Genomic DNA, 15,695 nt, shown 5'->3' with positions numbered 1-15,695 from the left:
CTTTCTTTGACAACCCAAAGACATGTGGATCAGACCAACATAAGGCACAGAGTCTTTAGGGATCATATGCCAGGGTGGGTATTTAGGTGTTAAGAATGAGTTTAGAATTTGCGATGCTATGTTACCGTTGTGCAAGACATTGGTGAGGCTGCATTTGGATTATTGTGTTCAGTTTGGGTCATTCTGCTATGGAAAGGATATTAAGCTGGAAACATTGCAGATCAGCTTTACGAGGATGTTGCCAGGACTTGAGGGCCTGAGCTATATGGAGTGTTTGGGCAAACTTGGATGATATTCTTTGGAGGGCAGGAGGATGAAGAGTGATCTTATAGAGGTATATAAGATAATGAGGGGAATGGATAGGGTGAATGTACAGTCTTTTACCCAGAGTAGTTCTCTTTACCCAGAGAACCAGACAACATAGGTTTAAGGTGTGAGTGGAAAGATTTAATAGTGTGTGGGTATATGGAATGAGCTGCCAGTGGAGATAGTTGAGGGAGGTATTATAACAACAACAAAAAGACATTTGGACATACTCATAGATTGGAAAGATTAAGGGGGATATGGGCCAAACACGAGCAGGCTGGGACTGGGATAGGGCATCCTGGTCGGCATGGGCAAGATGGGTTGAAAAGCCTGTTTCCGTGAAGTATGACTATGGATTAATTGGTCATTCTAAATTGCCTCAAATGTGTGTGAGTGGTAGAATCTGGGGAGAAATACGCATAATCTGGGGAGAATAACAATATGGGGTTTCAGCATCACCACCTTACATCCTTAGCACTTACCCTCTGCACCAGCCTTGCTGATCATCTGCTTTATGAGAATTGCAGTCTCTGGCCACACAATGCTTGTTAAACGTTTTAGTTTCTCCTTAAAGAAAACAAATAGGTAGCCATTATGGAAAAGCTTCTTAAGGAAATTTAAGGCGCACTGTCATGATACCTGGTAATATTAAAAGAATATGGTTATAGTAATTGAATAATCTGGCAGTTGGATAGGACTCGAAGCAGTAGTGGGGCAGATGATTCCGCAGGGGTCGGTGCTGGGGCCGCTACTCTGCCCATTGTATCTTAATGATTTGGACGAGGGGATTGAATACTTTGTGGCCAAGTTTGCGGATGATACGAAAATAGGTTGAGGGGCAGGTAGTGTGGAGAAGGCAGGGACTGTTAGGAGAGTGGGCAGAGAAGTGCAGATGGAATATAATGCAGCAAAGTGTGGAGTCGTGCATTTTGGAAGTAAGAATAAAGGCGTGGATTATTTTCTAAATGGGGAGAGAACCCAGAAAGCGGAGGTGCAAAGGGACTTGGAATGCTGGTGCAGGATTCCCAAAAAGTTAATCTGCAAGTCGAATCGGTAGTAAAGAAAGCAAACACAATGCTAGTATTTATTTCAAGAGGGCATGAATACAAAAACAGGGATGAAATGCTGAGGCTCTATAAGATGCTTGGCAGGCCGCATTTGGAATATTGTGAGCAGTTTTTGGCATCATTTCCGAGGAAGGATGTGCTGGCTTTGGAGAGGGTCCAGAGGAGGTTTACAAGAATGATCCCAGGAATGAGTGGGTTAACATATGATGAGCGTTTGTCGGCACTGGGCCTGTACTCGCTGGAGTTTAGAAGGATGAGGGGAGACCTCATTGAAACATATAGAATAGTGAAAGGCTTAGATAGAGTGGATGTGGATGTTTCCACTAGTGGAAGAGTCTAGGACTAGAGGTCATAGCCTCATAATTAAAGGACGTTACTTCAGGAAGTAGTTGAAGATAAATTTCTTTAGTCAGAGAGTGGTGAATCTGTAGAATTCTTTGCCACAGAAGGCTGGGGAGGCCAATGGATATTTTTAAGACAGAGATAGATAGATCTTGGGTTATGGGGAGAAGGCAGGAGAATGGGGTTAGGAGGGAGAGAATGGCCTAATTCTGCTTCTATCACTTATAACCTTATGAGAAGGCTGAGACAAATATAGATGTTAGGGAGAGTAACTTCAGTGTTCAGGACAGGCAAGAACACGGTAGGTATCAAGACTGGTGGTTCAAACTGCATCAAAGGTGTGGCAGCCAGGGCTAATGGACTGGGGCATGGATCGGTACATGGGACATGGATATTCTAGAAACATGGCTGAGGGAGGGAGGGAGGTACAGGGTTGGCAACTTGATGTTCTGGGGTATAGATGGGTGTATGAGAGGAGGTGAAGTTGTGTTTTTTATTAGGGACCATCAGGGCAGTACTTAGAGAGGATATTTCCTGGGGAATCGTCCAGTGAGGCTAAATGGGTGGAACTGAGAAATATGAAGAGTGATCACGTTGAAGGGATTGCATTATAGAACCCCAATAGGCAGCAGAAGTTAGTGGAACAAATATGCAGGGAGATCACAAGTAGCTACAAGAATAATAGGGCTGTAATAGTAAGGTTTTTAACTGTCCAAATATCGACTGGCACAGTCAGAGTTTGAAGGACTTTGATGCAGTGGAATTTGTTAAATGTGTTCTGGAAAATGTTCTCAATCTATATGTAGACAGCCTCCTGTTCAGCTCTTCTTGGGAAACATGGCAACTGAAATGCAGTGGGGAGTGCTCTGGGACCAGTGACCAGAAGTTCTATTAGTTTTTAAATAGCTATGGAAAAGAATTGGATTACTCCTCAAGCAAAAACCCTAAATAGGGGTAAGGCCAATTTTGATGGAACTTTCAAAAGTTGATTTTTAGTTTCATTTAGAGATAGAGCATGGAAAAAGGCTCTTCAGCCCACGGAGTCTGCACCGACCACTAATCTCCCATACACTAATTCGATCCTACACATTAGGGTCAATTTACAGAAGCCAATTAACCTACAAATCTGAAGAGACACAAAGTGCTGGAGTCACTCAGCGGGTCAGGCAGTATCTCTTGAGAAAAAGGATGGGTGACATTCGGGTCGGGACCCTTCTTCAGACTGAGCATTGGGGGTGAAAGTTGGCAACAAGTGTGTACTTGTAAACATCCTTAAGGTTGCCACATGGCATCATTATCAACATTGAGCCACATAAGGACTTAAAGGAATAGGGAGAAGAAAAGGCAAAACAAATTTTGGGCATCATTTTAGAGCTAACTGACACAAATGTTGATGTGATCAAAATTGGTCATATGCAAGAGGACAAACTGGAGAAGCACAAAGGACCCAGAGGGTTCAAAGCTGTATGAGATTTGAAAATATGGAAGGCTGATGAAATAGAAAATATGGATAAGAATTTCAATGCCAAGATTTTATACAACTGCACCAGCGCAGAAAGTACAGAGTTTAAGTGCACATGATAAAGATAAATGTAAGTGTTGTGGATAACCTCAAGTCAATGGAAGCTAGAAGATGGAATTGGATTGAATAGCATTTGAATTGTCAAATCTTCAGATGGCAAATGCTACATAAAGAGGCACTGGCAAAAAATGACAATGCTAATAGGTAGAAGCAGCAAGATTCGACCAATGAAGATGAATATCAAATTTAGAAAATTTGCAAAGTACTTACAACATCTCCAAAGACTATCTTTTCCAAAGCAGCTCGATTGATTGTTCCATCTTTCAATAGAATGTCTGCAATAAGAAAACCCACGTGGATTTGAAAACAAGAGCACTAATAAAATTGAACTTAGAAACATAGTAATAGAGTCATAGTATTAGAGTCATAACTTCATAGTATTAGAGTCAGATCTATGTAGCATGGAAAAGGGCCCTTTGGTTGTCTATGCCAACCAAGTTGGAACTTCTTTTCACAGGTTTCAGAAGGACTCCATTTTCTTCTGAAGATTCAAGAGACTAATGGAATCTGGAACAAAAAAACAGAAGACTGGAAGAAGCGGATGGGTCAGGTAACAAGCATTGCAGGCAAATGGTGCATGTTGACCTTCCTGGTCAAGGCCCTGCATCAGGACTTACTTCCTTGTCACTGTCAACATTTCCTTCTCCTTTCATTGAGCATTCACTTGTATAATATTCAAATAATGAAAGTGTCATCAACTAGTATTCCAAAGATCAAAGCCAGGCCTAATCTTGCATAATGTAATGACTTTCAAATACACTTATTAGAGGAGAAGGTACAGAATGCCTGCCTACAATCACTCTTGAATGGAACATCAATAGAAGGAAAATGCTGCAACCTTTAAGTTTAATTTGGCATCATGTTTGACACAAATATCATGGGTCAAGGGTCCTGCTCCTGTGCTATATTGTGAAAAGAGGCATGGAAACAGGCCATGCTGACTATCAATCTTAATCTCAATATGTTCTCATCAACTTAGCCATAGATTACACCATTCACCTTCATGTTAGGGGCAATATAAAACTGGCACCTGCACATTTCCAATCGGTCCCTGCAAACCTGTACTGTCCCCGCCTGCTTCAAAGTCTCCGTACCCAAAAAGCCAAAGACAGGCCTGTCGCACTGACCTCTGTAATCATGAAGATCCTTGAAAGACTTGTTCTGGCCCACCTGAAAAATATCACAAACCCCCTGCTGGGCCCCCTGCAGTTTGCATACTGGGCAAATAGATCAGTGGATGACGCAGTCAACCTATGCCTGCACTTCAACCTCCAGTACCTGACTGCCAGCGGACCTAAGCAAGGATTTTGTTTATGAATTTTAGCTCTGCATTTGTGCCAGAGCTACTACACTCCAAACTTTCCCAGTTGACTGTGCCTGAACCCCTCTGTCAGTTGATCATCAACTTCCTGACAGACAGGAAGCAGCATATGAGGCTGGGAAAGCACATCTCAGACCTTCTGACCCTCAGCATAGGAGCACCACAAGGCTGCGTACTCTCCCCTCTCCTTTACCTCTCAACACCAACGACTGCACCTCCACTGACTCCGCTGTCAAGCTTCTCAAGTTTGCGGACGACACAACCCTGATCAGACTAATCCAGGATGGGGAGGAATCTGCCTACAGACAGGAAGTGACAAAGCTGGCATTCTGGTGCCTTCGTAACAACCTGGAGCTCAATGCTCTTAAAATAGTGGAATTGATAGACTTTAGGAGAGCTCCCCCTCCTCCCCCCATTCACCATCAACACCACCACAGTCATATCTGTGGAGTAATTTAAGTTCCTTGGAACCATCATCTCCAAGGACCTTAAATGGGAGGCCACCATTGACTCCACAGTCAAAAAGGCCCACAGAGGATGTACTTCCTGCGGCAGCTGAGAAAACACAATCTGCCACGGCCAATGATGGTCCAGTTTTATACTGCCATCATAGAGTCTGGCCTCACCTTCTCCATCATGGTCTGGTTTGGTTCAGCCACCAAGCATGACATCCAGAGGCTGCAGTCGATCAGCTGAGAAGGCTATTGGCTGCAACCTTCCCCCCATCGATGAACTGTACACTGCAAGGGCCAGGAAGAGAGCAGGTAAGACCATCTCTGACCCCTCTCACCCTGGCCACAAACTCTTTGAATCACTTCCCTCTGGAAGGCGACTCCGGACTGTCAAAGCCGCCACAGCCCGACATAAAAACAGATTTTTTTCCACGAGCAGTAGCTCTACTCTGTAGCCTCCTTGTGCTTTGGTATTTTATTTAATTCTTCACATGTTTAAATTATAATATTTTATTTTTAATTGTCTCCTGTATATGATGTTGTCACTTGCGAGCAAAGCACCAAGGCAAATTCCTTTTATGTATACATACTTGGCTAATAAATGTATTCAATTCAATTCCTCGTATGTTGCTAAACATACTTGGCGAATAAAGTGTGATTTTGATTCTGATTCTGATTCAAGTGCAAGGCTAGGAAAGAGAGAATGCAATGGATGTCCTCTGGTCCTGAGCAACACCACCAGCAGAATGAGGTGGGGGGAGATTGCAACCTTCATGTGGTCCGCCCTGTTTCGATGAATGCAATCAACCTGGCGTGCACAATCAAATAAGATCAAATAGAACAAGTTGTCCTACAACTTTAGGCTGTGCACTCCATACGCAAGAAGAAGCAGAATGAGGAGGCAGCTGAAGGAGATAATTACACTCAGGAAAACCTGCATGAAGGCAAGTATGCTATATGCATTCTTTACTGCTCTACCCACTTCTGTTTCCACAATAAGGGAACCATTGACTTGGATCCCAAGATCCATCTGTACACCCATGCTGGCAAGGATCCTACAAAGTGGCGCAAGTAGTAGAGTTGCATCCTTACAGCGCCAGAGACCCGGGTTCCATCCTGACTACAGGTGCTGTCTGTGTGGAGATGGTACATTTTACGTTCTCCCTGTGACCCCATGGGCTTTCTCCAGGTGCTCTGGTTTTCTCCCACATTCCAGGTTTGTAAGCTTCTGTAAATTGTCCCGTGTATAAGATAGAACTAGTGTATGGGTGATCGCTGGTCGCATGCACTGGTTGGGCCGAAGAGCCCATTTTCACACACCAGGGTACTGTTTTTCCTGTCATGTTTTAACTTCAAAAACAATTCACTTTCTACTTGTCTGAGCTAAATTCCACCATGCCTATTTTCCAAGATGATCGGGATCCTGTGGTGACCTTAGGTAATATTTACAACCCATTTTGTCAATTTTGGCAAAGAACGTAAAAGGTTTCATTCATAGTTGATGGTTAGAATATAAAAGCTGCAACTATTTATTTATTTAGCGAATGCAAAGTCCTTTAGCCAAGCAGTTGCCTCTTGATCTGCTGTATGAAGGGTGACAAGTCCTCCTTTGAGTCTTTGTTGAGGGCATGCTTCAATGATGTGTTGCATTGTTTGCTGCTCTCCACAGGCACACCGTGGGGTTGGGCTGCTGCCCCATTTGTGAAGGCTGGCCAAGCAGGGGCCATGTCCAGTCCTGAATCTATTCAGCGTCGTCCACTGCTTCCTTGGGAGATTGGTGCCAGGGACCGGTAGGGTGGGGTCTGACACCAGATGTTTATTTAGGACGTCCTTGGACTCCCATTCCCTTTTACAAGCTGATTGGATGGTGAAATCAGCTGGTGGTGGGTTCTTCCAAATTGGTCGTCTAGATGGAAGTCGAGCAGTGGGTGGGTTGAAGATGTCCATGTGAATTGGCAGGTGAGGGGAGTTTTTGGTCTTTTGGAGCATCCTTTGAGTGAGGACTACTCGCCGGATGTGTGGAGGGGCTATGTTGGATAGGACAGGGAGCCAGGGGAGTGGTGTTGAGCGGATTGTTCCTGTGATGATCCTCATTGTTGAGTTCAATTGGGTGTCCACATGGTGTGTGTGGGATGACCTGGACCAAACAGGGGCACAATATTCGGCTGAAGAAAATGCAAGGGCTAGTGCTGAAATGCGCAGTGTGGGGGCTGCTGCCCCCCACTTTGAGCCAGCAAGCTTACTGAGGAGATTGTTTCTGGACTTCACCTTAGCTGCTGTTCTTTTAAGATGTTCCTTGAAGGATAGGGTCCTGTCAAAGGTCACTCTGAGGTAGGTTGGAGTGGGGGCATACTTCAGTTTGGTCCTGCTCAGATAGATGTTTGGTTCTCTTGTGGCTTCTGCATTATGGAGGTGGAACACACTGGAGACCGTTTTTGCTGGGCTTGGTTTTAGGCGCCAGATTTTGCAGTACTCGTCCAGTTTAGCAAGGTCTTCATTGAGCACCTGTTCCAATGTACCAAAATCTGGTGCTTGGAAGGCCAAACAGATGTCATCTGCATAGATGAATTTGCGGGATTTGGTGGTGGGTAGGTCATTTGTGTAAAGGTTGAACAAGGTTGGGGCTAAAACTGACCCTTGCGGGAGCACATTCTTCTGCGTTCTCCATGCACTCTTGTTCTGTCCAAGGTGAACTCTGAACCTGCGGTTGGAGAGCAGAGATTTGATGGTTTCTGATGCCCAGGCAGGGAGTGCTTTGGTGAGTTTTAGGTGGAGGCCTTTGTGCCACACAGTGTCATAGGCTGCGGTGAGATCAAGGAACACTGCCCCGGTCTTCAGTTTGTTCTCGAAGCCGTTTTCAATGCAGGTGGTTAGGGCCAGAACTTGTTCTCCTGTGCTGCGGTCCTTGCGGAAACCTGCCTGATCCACACTGAGAATCTCTTCTACTCCTGGAGATATACGTTGTAGTATAAGGCGTTCTAAGATTTTGAGAGGGACGCAGAGTAGAGAGATTGGGCGGTAGCTTGCTGGTAGTTTTTTGTCTTTGTCAGGTTTTGGTATAGCAATGACTTTTGCTGTCCGTCATATCTTTGGGATGGAGTTAGTCTGTATGGCCCTAGTGTAGAGTTGGGTCAGCCAGGTTAGAGCTCGGGGGCCCAGGTGTTTCATGAACTCTGGAGAGATGTTATCATAACCTGCTGCCTTTCCACATTTCAGGCCCTGCAGGACCTTCTCCAGTTCAGCCACCTCGAAGGGCTCAGGGTTTCTTTCCTTTCCAGGTGTTCGTCGAAGTGTCCTCTGTTGCGACAGCTCTTCTGGTGGACTTGTCTTGGGATGCTTTTGCAATATTCAGTAGCTGGGATGCAACCTGGTTGGGTGTGACAGAAGGTCGGCTTTGGGTAGGGGGTTTCTGTGCAGCTCCTAGGCGGCTGCAACTATTAGACTGCACTTTGGGTATTGTGCGTAGTTGTGTTCATGTACTATAGGAAGGATATGATTGCGCTGAAGAATATGCAGAGGACATTCTCCAGGATATTGCCTGGATTGGATTATCTAGAGCAAAGGCGACAGCAGAGTGATTTGATAATGATTTGTTAAATTACCAGACGCATTGATGGGGTAGAGTGTCAAAATATTTGCCCCATGGATGGGGTAATCAAAATCAAGAGGGCATTTAAGTGACAAGTAGGTGATGTGTATTATATTCTATACTTCTAAATAGAGACAGAGAGTCTTACAGCGTGGAATCATTTGGAACAACTTGCCCACACCGACCAACATGTCCCATCTACACGTCTCACCTGCCTGCCCATAACCCTCTAAACCTGTTCCATCCATGTAAATGTCCAAATATTTCTTAAATGTTGCGATAGTCCCTGCCTTAACTTCCTCCTCCGGCAGTTCATTCCATACACCCACCACCCTGTGTGTGAAAATGTTACCCCCCCAGCTTCCGATCAAATCTTTCCCCCCTCACCTTAAACCTATGTCGACTGGTTCTTGATTCCCCTACTCGTGGCAAGAGACTCTGTGCATCTGCTTGATCTATTCCTAAAATGATCCTATAAACCTCGATAAGATCACCCTCTAATCATCCTGTGCTCCAAGGAATAGTCCCAGCCTGCTCAACCTCTTCCTATAGTTCAGGTCCTCGGGTCCTGGCAACATCCTCATGAATCTTCTCTGCACCCTTTCCAACTTGACATCTTTCCTATAACATGGTGCCCAGAATTGAACACAATACTCAGCAACGTCTTATACAACTGCGACCTGACCTCCCAACTTCTATATTCAGTGCTCTGACTAATGAAGCCTTTTTGATCACCCTATCTACCCGTGATGCCACTTTTCAATGAACTATGTACCTGTACTCCTAGATCCCCCTGCTCCACAATACTCCCCAGAGCCCTACCATTCAATGTGTAGGTTCTGCCCATGTTAGTGCTCCCAAAATGCAACACTTCACAGCACCAAACCCTGAGACACACCACTAGTCGCAGGTCTCCAGTCTGAAAAGCAACCTTTCACCATCACCCTCTGCTTCCTTCCATGAAGCCAATTTTTTTATCCGTTCAGCTATCGCTCCTGAATCCCATAGGTTCTAATCTTCCTGAGCAGCCTACCATGCAGAATCTTGTCGAATACCTTGCTGAAGTCCATGTGTACAACATCTGCGGCTCTGTCCTCATCAACCTTTTGGTCACATCCTCAAAAAACTCAGATTCATGAGATACGACCTCCCACATACAAAACCATGTTGACTATCCTTAATCCTTGTCCATCTAAGTACATTGATATCCTATCGCTCAGAATACACTCTAGTAACTTTCTGACCACAGATGTTATGCTCACTGACCTGTAGTTCCCAGCCTTTTCCCTGCAGCCCTTCATGAATAGAAGCACAACATTTGCCTCCCTCCAGTCTTCCTGCACCACGCCTGTATTTAATGCCGACTCATAGATCTCAGCGAGGGCTCCTGCAATTTCCTCTAGCTTCCCACAGCGTCCTCGGATATATCTGATCAGACCCAGGTGATTTGTTTATCTTCATATGCATCAGGACCTTCTGCATCTCTGCGACCATATTACTGAATTAAACATTGAAAAAAATAATTTTGAAAAAGTATATGATAAGAAAGGTAGCAACTATATAAGAGATTAGTGTGCAAAATGAGAGCACATGGTATTGGGGGTAGGGTATTGACATGGACAGGGAACTGGTTGGCAGACAGGAAGCAAAGAGTACGAATTAACGGGTCCTTTTCAGAATTGGAGGCAGTGACTAGTGGGATGCTGCAAGGCTCAGTGCTGAGACTCCAGTTATTTACGATAAATATAAACGATAGACAAGGTAATTAAATGTAACATCTCCAAGTTTGCAGATGACACAAAGCTGGGTGGCAGTGTGAGCTGCGAGGAGGATACTCTGAGGCCGCAGGGTGACAGATAGGTTGGGTGAGTGGGAAGATGCATGGCAGATACATTATGTGCAGTTAGGGGCTATGGGTGAGTGGTGGAATATTGCTTTGGGGAATATGTTTGGGGAACCAGGCCTCCTGTGTGACTGGGACCCAACGGGTCCCACTTAGTCCAGTTTGACAATAAAACACTCTTGACTCAATGAGAGTAGACTTGATGGGCCGAATGGCCTAATACTTCTCCTCTAACTTATGAACCTCACACTTCACTCTATTGGAAACACAGCTTGCTGACAATCCCTGATTCGTGCAATTAGTTGTATGGGAATGCTGGGTTTGAACGTAAAAGTAGAAGAATAGTGGAATAGTAATGAATAGTAACACTCCTACTACTTGTAAGAAACTTTATGGAATGTGGGATTATCAAGGGCCACAACACCTGTTAAAATGCATAATGAATGGTTCACAATAATGAATGCCTTAGAGCGGTTAAGTTTCATATTTTGCATTGTGTGAGCAAGTGGTAAATGATTCACACTTAAATATACCTTGCCCAAATTCCTGGATAATCTTCTGATGAGCAGGTTTGCCTGGTTTGTATGACTCATGACACACGGCATCAGCATTGATGGTAGTTGCTCCCATCCTCTGGAGGTGCTGCACAACCGATGTCTTTCCACTCCCCATGCACCCAGTCAGTCCAATCACATAGGGAATTGATGGCATTCTGGGATAATCCTGAAAACATATGAGGATGCAAATAAATATTTAAACTAAATTCATTTATGTATCAACATTTCAAAAGTATTTTATAATTTTGTCATCCCCTTAATTTCAGACTCAACATTGATATCTGATATCAGCAGCAAATTTATGTGTTGGATGGAGGAGAAAAATGCTCTTCCTCCTTTGCTCAACGTTAGAAAATATATATGATGCTCACACACTTAAAAAAGTGATGGCATACTTAAGGACATTGGCCACAAGGAAATAATGAGGGCAAAAAGGCGACAGGAGGTAGCTTGGAAGATGACATGAAGGAAAAGCCAAAGAGATTTTCTAAGTACATCAAGGGAGAGGGGCTATCTAGAGATTAGGGCCGCTCAGAAACCAAAAGGGTCATCTTGTGGAGCCGCAGGAGATGGGCCAGATCCTCAATAAGCATTTCTCCTCTGTCTTCATTCATAAGGACTGGGGAACTTGGGATTGTTAATGGAGATGTCATGAGGACAGTCATCCTTACGCCAAGGAGGTGCTGCACGTCCCAAGGTGTACAAAGGTAGATAAATCTCCCTGGCCTGATCATATATATCCTTGGACACTGTAGGAAGCTAGAGAAGAAATAGCGGGTGTCCTAGCAAGGATATATGAATCATCATTAGATATGGGATAGGTGCCGGAAGACTGGAGGGCATCTATTAAGTAAGGGCTGTGGCGAAAAGCCTGGGAACTATAGGTCAGTGAGCCTTACATCTGTGGTAGGCAAGTTACTGGAGAGGATTCTGAGGGATAAGATGAATGAATCAATAAGTTTATTGGCCAAGTATTCACATACAAAGAATTTGCCTTGGTGCTCCACTCACAAGTGACAACATGACATATAGTGAGTTAGGAATGACACATAAAACATTAATAATAAACCCAAAAGATATATGCATTTGTATAGGCAGTGACTGATTAGGGATGGTCAGCATCGTTTGAACGTGGGAGATTGTATCTTAAGAATCTGATTTTCTAAGAAGTGACCAAAAAGGTTGATGAGGGAAAAGGCATAGACATTATCTATATAGATTTCAGCAAAGCATTTGATAAGATTCCACATGGTCGTATGATCTGAAAGATTACATCGCATGGGATCCAGGGAGAGCTAACTGATTGGATAGAGAATCGGCTACATGGAAGGAAGCAGAGGGTGGTGGTGGAAGGTTGTTTTTCCAGACTGGGGGCCTATTGCTGTGTACCTCAGGGATCGGTGCTGGGCCTATTGCTGTGTATGCTTTATATCAACAGGTTAAATGAGAATGTAAAGGCATGATTACAATACAATACAATACAATACAATTCAATTTATTGTCATTTGGACCCCGTGAGGTCCAAACGAAATGCCGTTTCTGCAGCCATACATTACAACAAATAGACCCAAGACACAACATATTTTACATAAACATCCATCACATTGCTGTGATGGAAGGCCAAAAAACTTATCTCTCCACTGCACTCTCCCCCCCATGTCAGAGTCAAAGTCAAAGCCCCCGGCGGGCGATGGCGAATTGTCCCGTGGCCATTAAACCATGCCGGGTAATGCAAGTTCGCGCACCGGGTCTTGGTGTTAGAGCCCCCGGTGCGCGCTCGCAGCCCGCCGCCATTCCAAGCCGCGCGGGGCGGTGCTGTAAGGCCCCGCTCCAGGAGCTCTTCAACCCCGCAACTCGGGCGGGAGAAGTCGCCGTTGCGGAAGCCCCGAAAAGCGGTCTCCCTCCAGGGACCCGCGGGCTCCCGGTGCCGTCCGCCAAACCCGCAGTTGCAGCCACCGAAACTCCGGGGGTCGGGCCGCAGCAGCGTCCACCACAGCTCCACCCGCTCTGGACTCGGCCAGCTCCGCGACGGTGAGGTGAGTTCGGCACTGGAGTCCCCGGTCTTCCTGTTGGAGGCCGCTCCTCGTTGCAGCCCCAACTACAACGGAGACCCGACAAAGAAAATGTCGGGTCTCCCGTGCAGGGAGAGATTTAAAAGTTTCCCCCTCCCCCCCACACCACCCCCACCCCCCCACACACATGCCCCAACAAAAATAACAAAAACTACATTAAAACATAGACATAAAATAATAAAAACGCAGACGGACTGCAGAGGCCGCTGCTGGCAAGAGCCGCGCCGCCTACCGGGTGATTAGTAAGTAACCTCCTTTCTATAGACTCCATTTATACCTCATGCTGCCTCGATAATGCCAGCAGCATAATCAAGGACGAGTCGCACACTGACCATTCTATCTTCTCCTCTCTCTCATCAGGCAAAAGGTATCGAAGTGTGAAAACGCACACCACCAGATTCGGGAACAGTTTCCTCCCAGCTGTAATCAGGCAACTGAATCATCCTACTGCAACCAGAGCAGTGTTGTACTACCATCTACCTCTTTGATGACCCTTGGACTATCCTCGATCAGAATTTGCTGGCTTTACCATGCACTAAATGCTATTCCCTTATCATGTATCTATACCAGTGGTTCTCAACCTTTTTTGCCCCATGCACCCCTTTCACCATATGTCAGAATGTCATTCCCCCCCTCCTTTCCAAGATTGTCTGCCTCAAAGGCAATAAAAAGATCAACATTCTAACAGTTTGAGTTTGCTAATCTGTGGTCCCAATTCCCCCCCCTGAAAACCTGAAATCCCCCCCTGGGGGGAATTCCCCCCTGGTTGAGAACCCCTGATCTATACACTGTAAATGGGTCGATTGTAATCATGTAATATCTTTCAAGAGTCAAGTCAAGAGTGTTTTATTGTCATGTGTCCCAGAAAGGACAATGAAATTCTTGCTTGCTGCAGCACAACAAAATATGTAAACATAATACAGAACAGGAGTTAAAAGTTCAGTGTGCCTATATACCATAGACCATATATGTACACAATAAATAAACAGATAAAGTGCAATAGACTGTGATTGTTCAGAGCTTGTTTGATGTCGTGTTTAATAGCCTGATGGCCGTTGGGAAGAAGCTGTTCTTGAACCTGGATGTTCCATATTTCAAGCTCCTGTACCTTCTTCCCAATGGCAACGGAGAGATGAGCGTGTGGCCAGGATGGTGTGGGTCTTTGATGATGCTGGCTGCCCTTTTTGAGGCAGTGACTGTGATAGATCCTTCGATGGTGGGGAGGTCAGAGCCGATGATGGATTGGGCAGTGGTCATAACTTTCCGCATTATTTTCCGCTCCTGGACATTCACGTTGCCGAACCAAACCACGATGCAACCAGTCAGCATGCTCTCTACTGTGCACCTGTAGAAGTTCGAGAGAGTCCTCCTTGAAATACTAACTCTCCGTAATCTTCTCAGGGAGTAGAGGTGATGAAGTGCCTTCTTTATAACTGCATCAGTGTGCTGGGACTAGGAAAGATCTTCGGAAATATGCACACCCAGAAATCTGAAGTTCTTGACCCTTTCCACCATCGTCCCATTGATATAAACGGGATTGTGGGACCCCATCCTACCCCTTCCAAAGGTCACAATCAGTTCCTTGGTTTTGCTGGTGTTGAGAGCCAGGTTGTTGTGTTGGCACCATTTGGTCAATCGGTCGATCTCACTTCTCTACTCTGACTCATCGCCATCAGTGATTCGTCCCACAACAGTGGTGTCGTAGGCGAACTTGATGATGGAGTTTGCGCTATGTCCGGCTACATAGTCATGAGTATAGAGTGAGTACAGCAGGGGGCTGAGCACGCAGCCTTGAGGTGCTCCCGTGCTGATTGTTATCGAGAATGAGACATTTCCACCAATACGGGCAGACTGTGGTCTGTGGATGAGGAAGTCGAGGATCCAATTGCAGAGGGATGCGCAGAGACCCATATCCGTGAGCTTAGAAACGGGCTTGGAGGGGATGATGGAATTAAATGCTGAGCTGTAGTCTATGAATAACAACCTGACATATGAGATTTTGTTGTCCAGAGTAGAGTAGAGAGCCAGTGAGATTGCATCCACCGTTGACCTGTTGTGGCGGTAAGCGAACTGCAGTGGGTCGAGGTTCTTGTCGAAGTAGGAGTTGATATGCTTCATAATCAACCTCTCAAAGCACTTCATCACCACAGAAATTAGTGCCACTGGTCGATGGTCGTTCAGGCACGTCACCTTGCTCTTCTTGGGCACCGGCAGTATTGATGCCCTTTTAAAGCAGGTGGGAACCTCAGACCTCAGAAGTGAGAGGTTGAAAATGTCCGTAAAAACTCCAGCCAGTTGGTCTGCACAGGCTTTTAGAACACTACCAGGTATACCATCAGGACCAGGCGCTTTCTGAGGGTTCACCCCTCTGAAGGATCTTCTTCTGTCGGCCTCTGTGACTGTGACTGAAATACCATCACGGCGAATGGTGGCTCAGGAAGGCACATCAGTGTTCTCACTATCTACTAACTGGTTAGCACGCAACAAAAAGCTTTTCACTGTATCTCGGTACACGTGACAATAAATTAAACTGAACTTGTACAAGACATTGGTGAGCCTGCATT

The 15,695-nt window shown here is 45.4% G+C and overlaps 2 protein-coding genes across 3 annotated transcripts in view; both read right to left on the bottom strand.

Annotated features, from left to right (window-relative positions):
• The window catches only part of naglu (N-acetyl-alpha-glucosaminidase), a 52,917-nt gene that overhangs the window by 506 nt on the left and 36,716 nt on the right, over positions 1-15,695 (bottom strand). The gene's annotated exons all lie outside the window — the stretch shown is intronic.
• Positions 1-15,695, bottom strand: part of coasy (Coenzyme A synthase) — a 32,223-nt gene that overhangs the window by 5,863 nt on the left and 10,665 nt on the right. For both annotated transcript variants that reach the window (XM_033034806.1, XM_033034807.1), the window contains exons 5-7: positions 11,036-11,225; positions 3,508-3,572; positions 789-873 (exon numbers count right to left, since the gene is read on the bottom strand). In XM_033034806.1, the coding sequence (XP_032890697.1) occupies positions 789-873; positions 3,508-3,572; positions 11,036-11,225 (340 nt within the window). The remainder of the gene's footprint in view (positions 1-788; positions 874-3,507; positions 3,573-11,035; positions 11,226-15,695) is intronic.

The sequence above is a fragment of the Amblyraja radiata genome, chromosome 16, assembly GCF_010909765.2.
Source record: "Amblyraja radiata isolate CabotCenter1 chromosome 16, sAmbRad1.1.pri, whole genome shotgun sequence".
NCBI lineage: Eukaryota > Metazoa > Chordata > Chondrichthyes > Rajiformes > Rajidae > Amblyraja > Amblyraja radiata.
The sequence above is the reverse complement of the archived record's forward strand: the minus strand, read 5'-3'. Positions and strand labels throughout refer to the sequence as shown.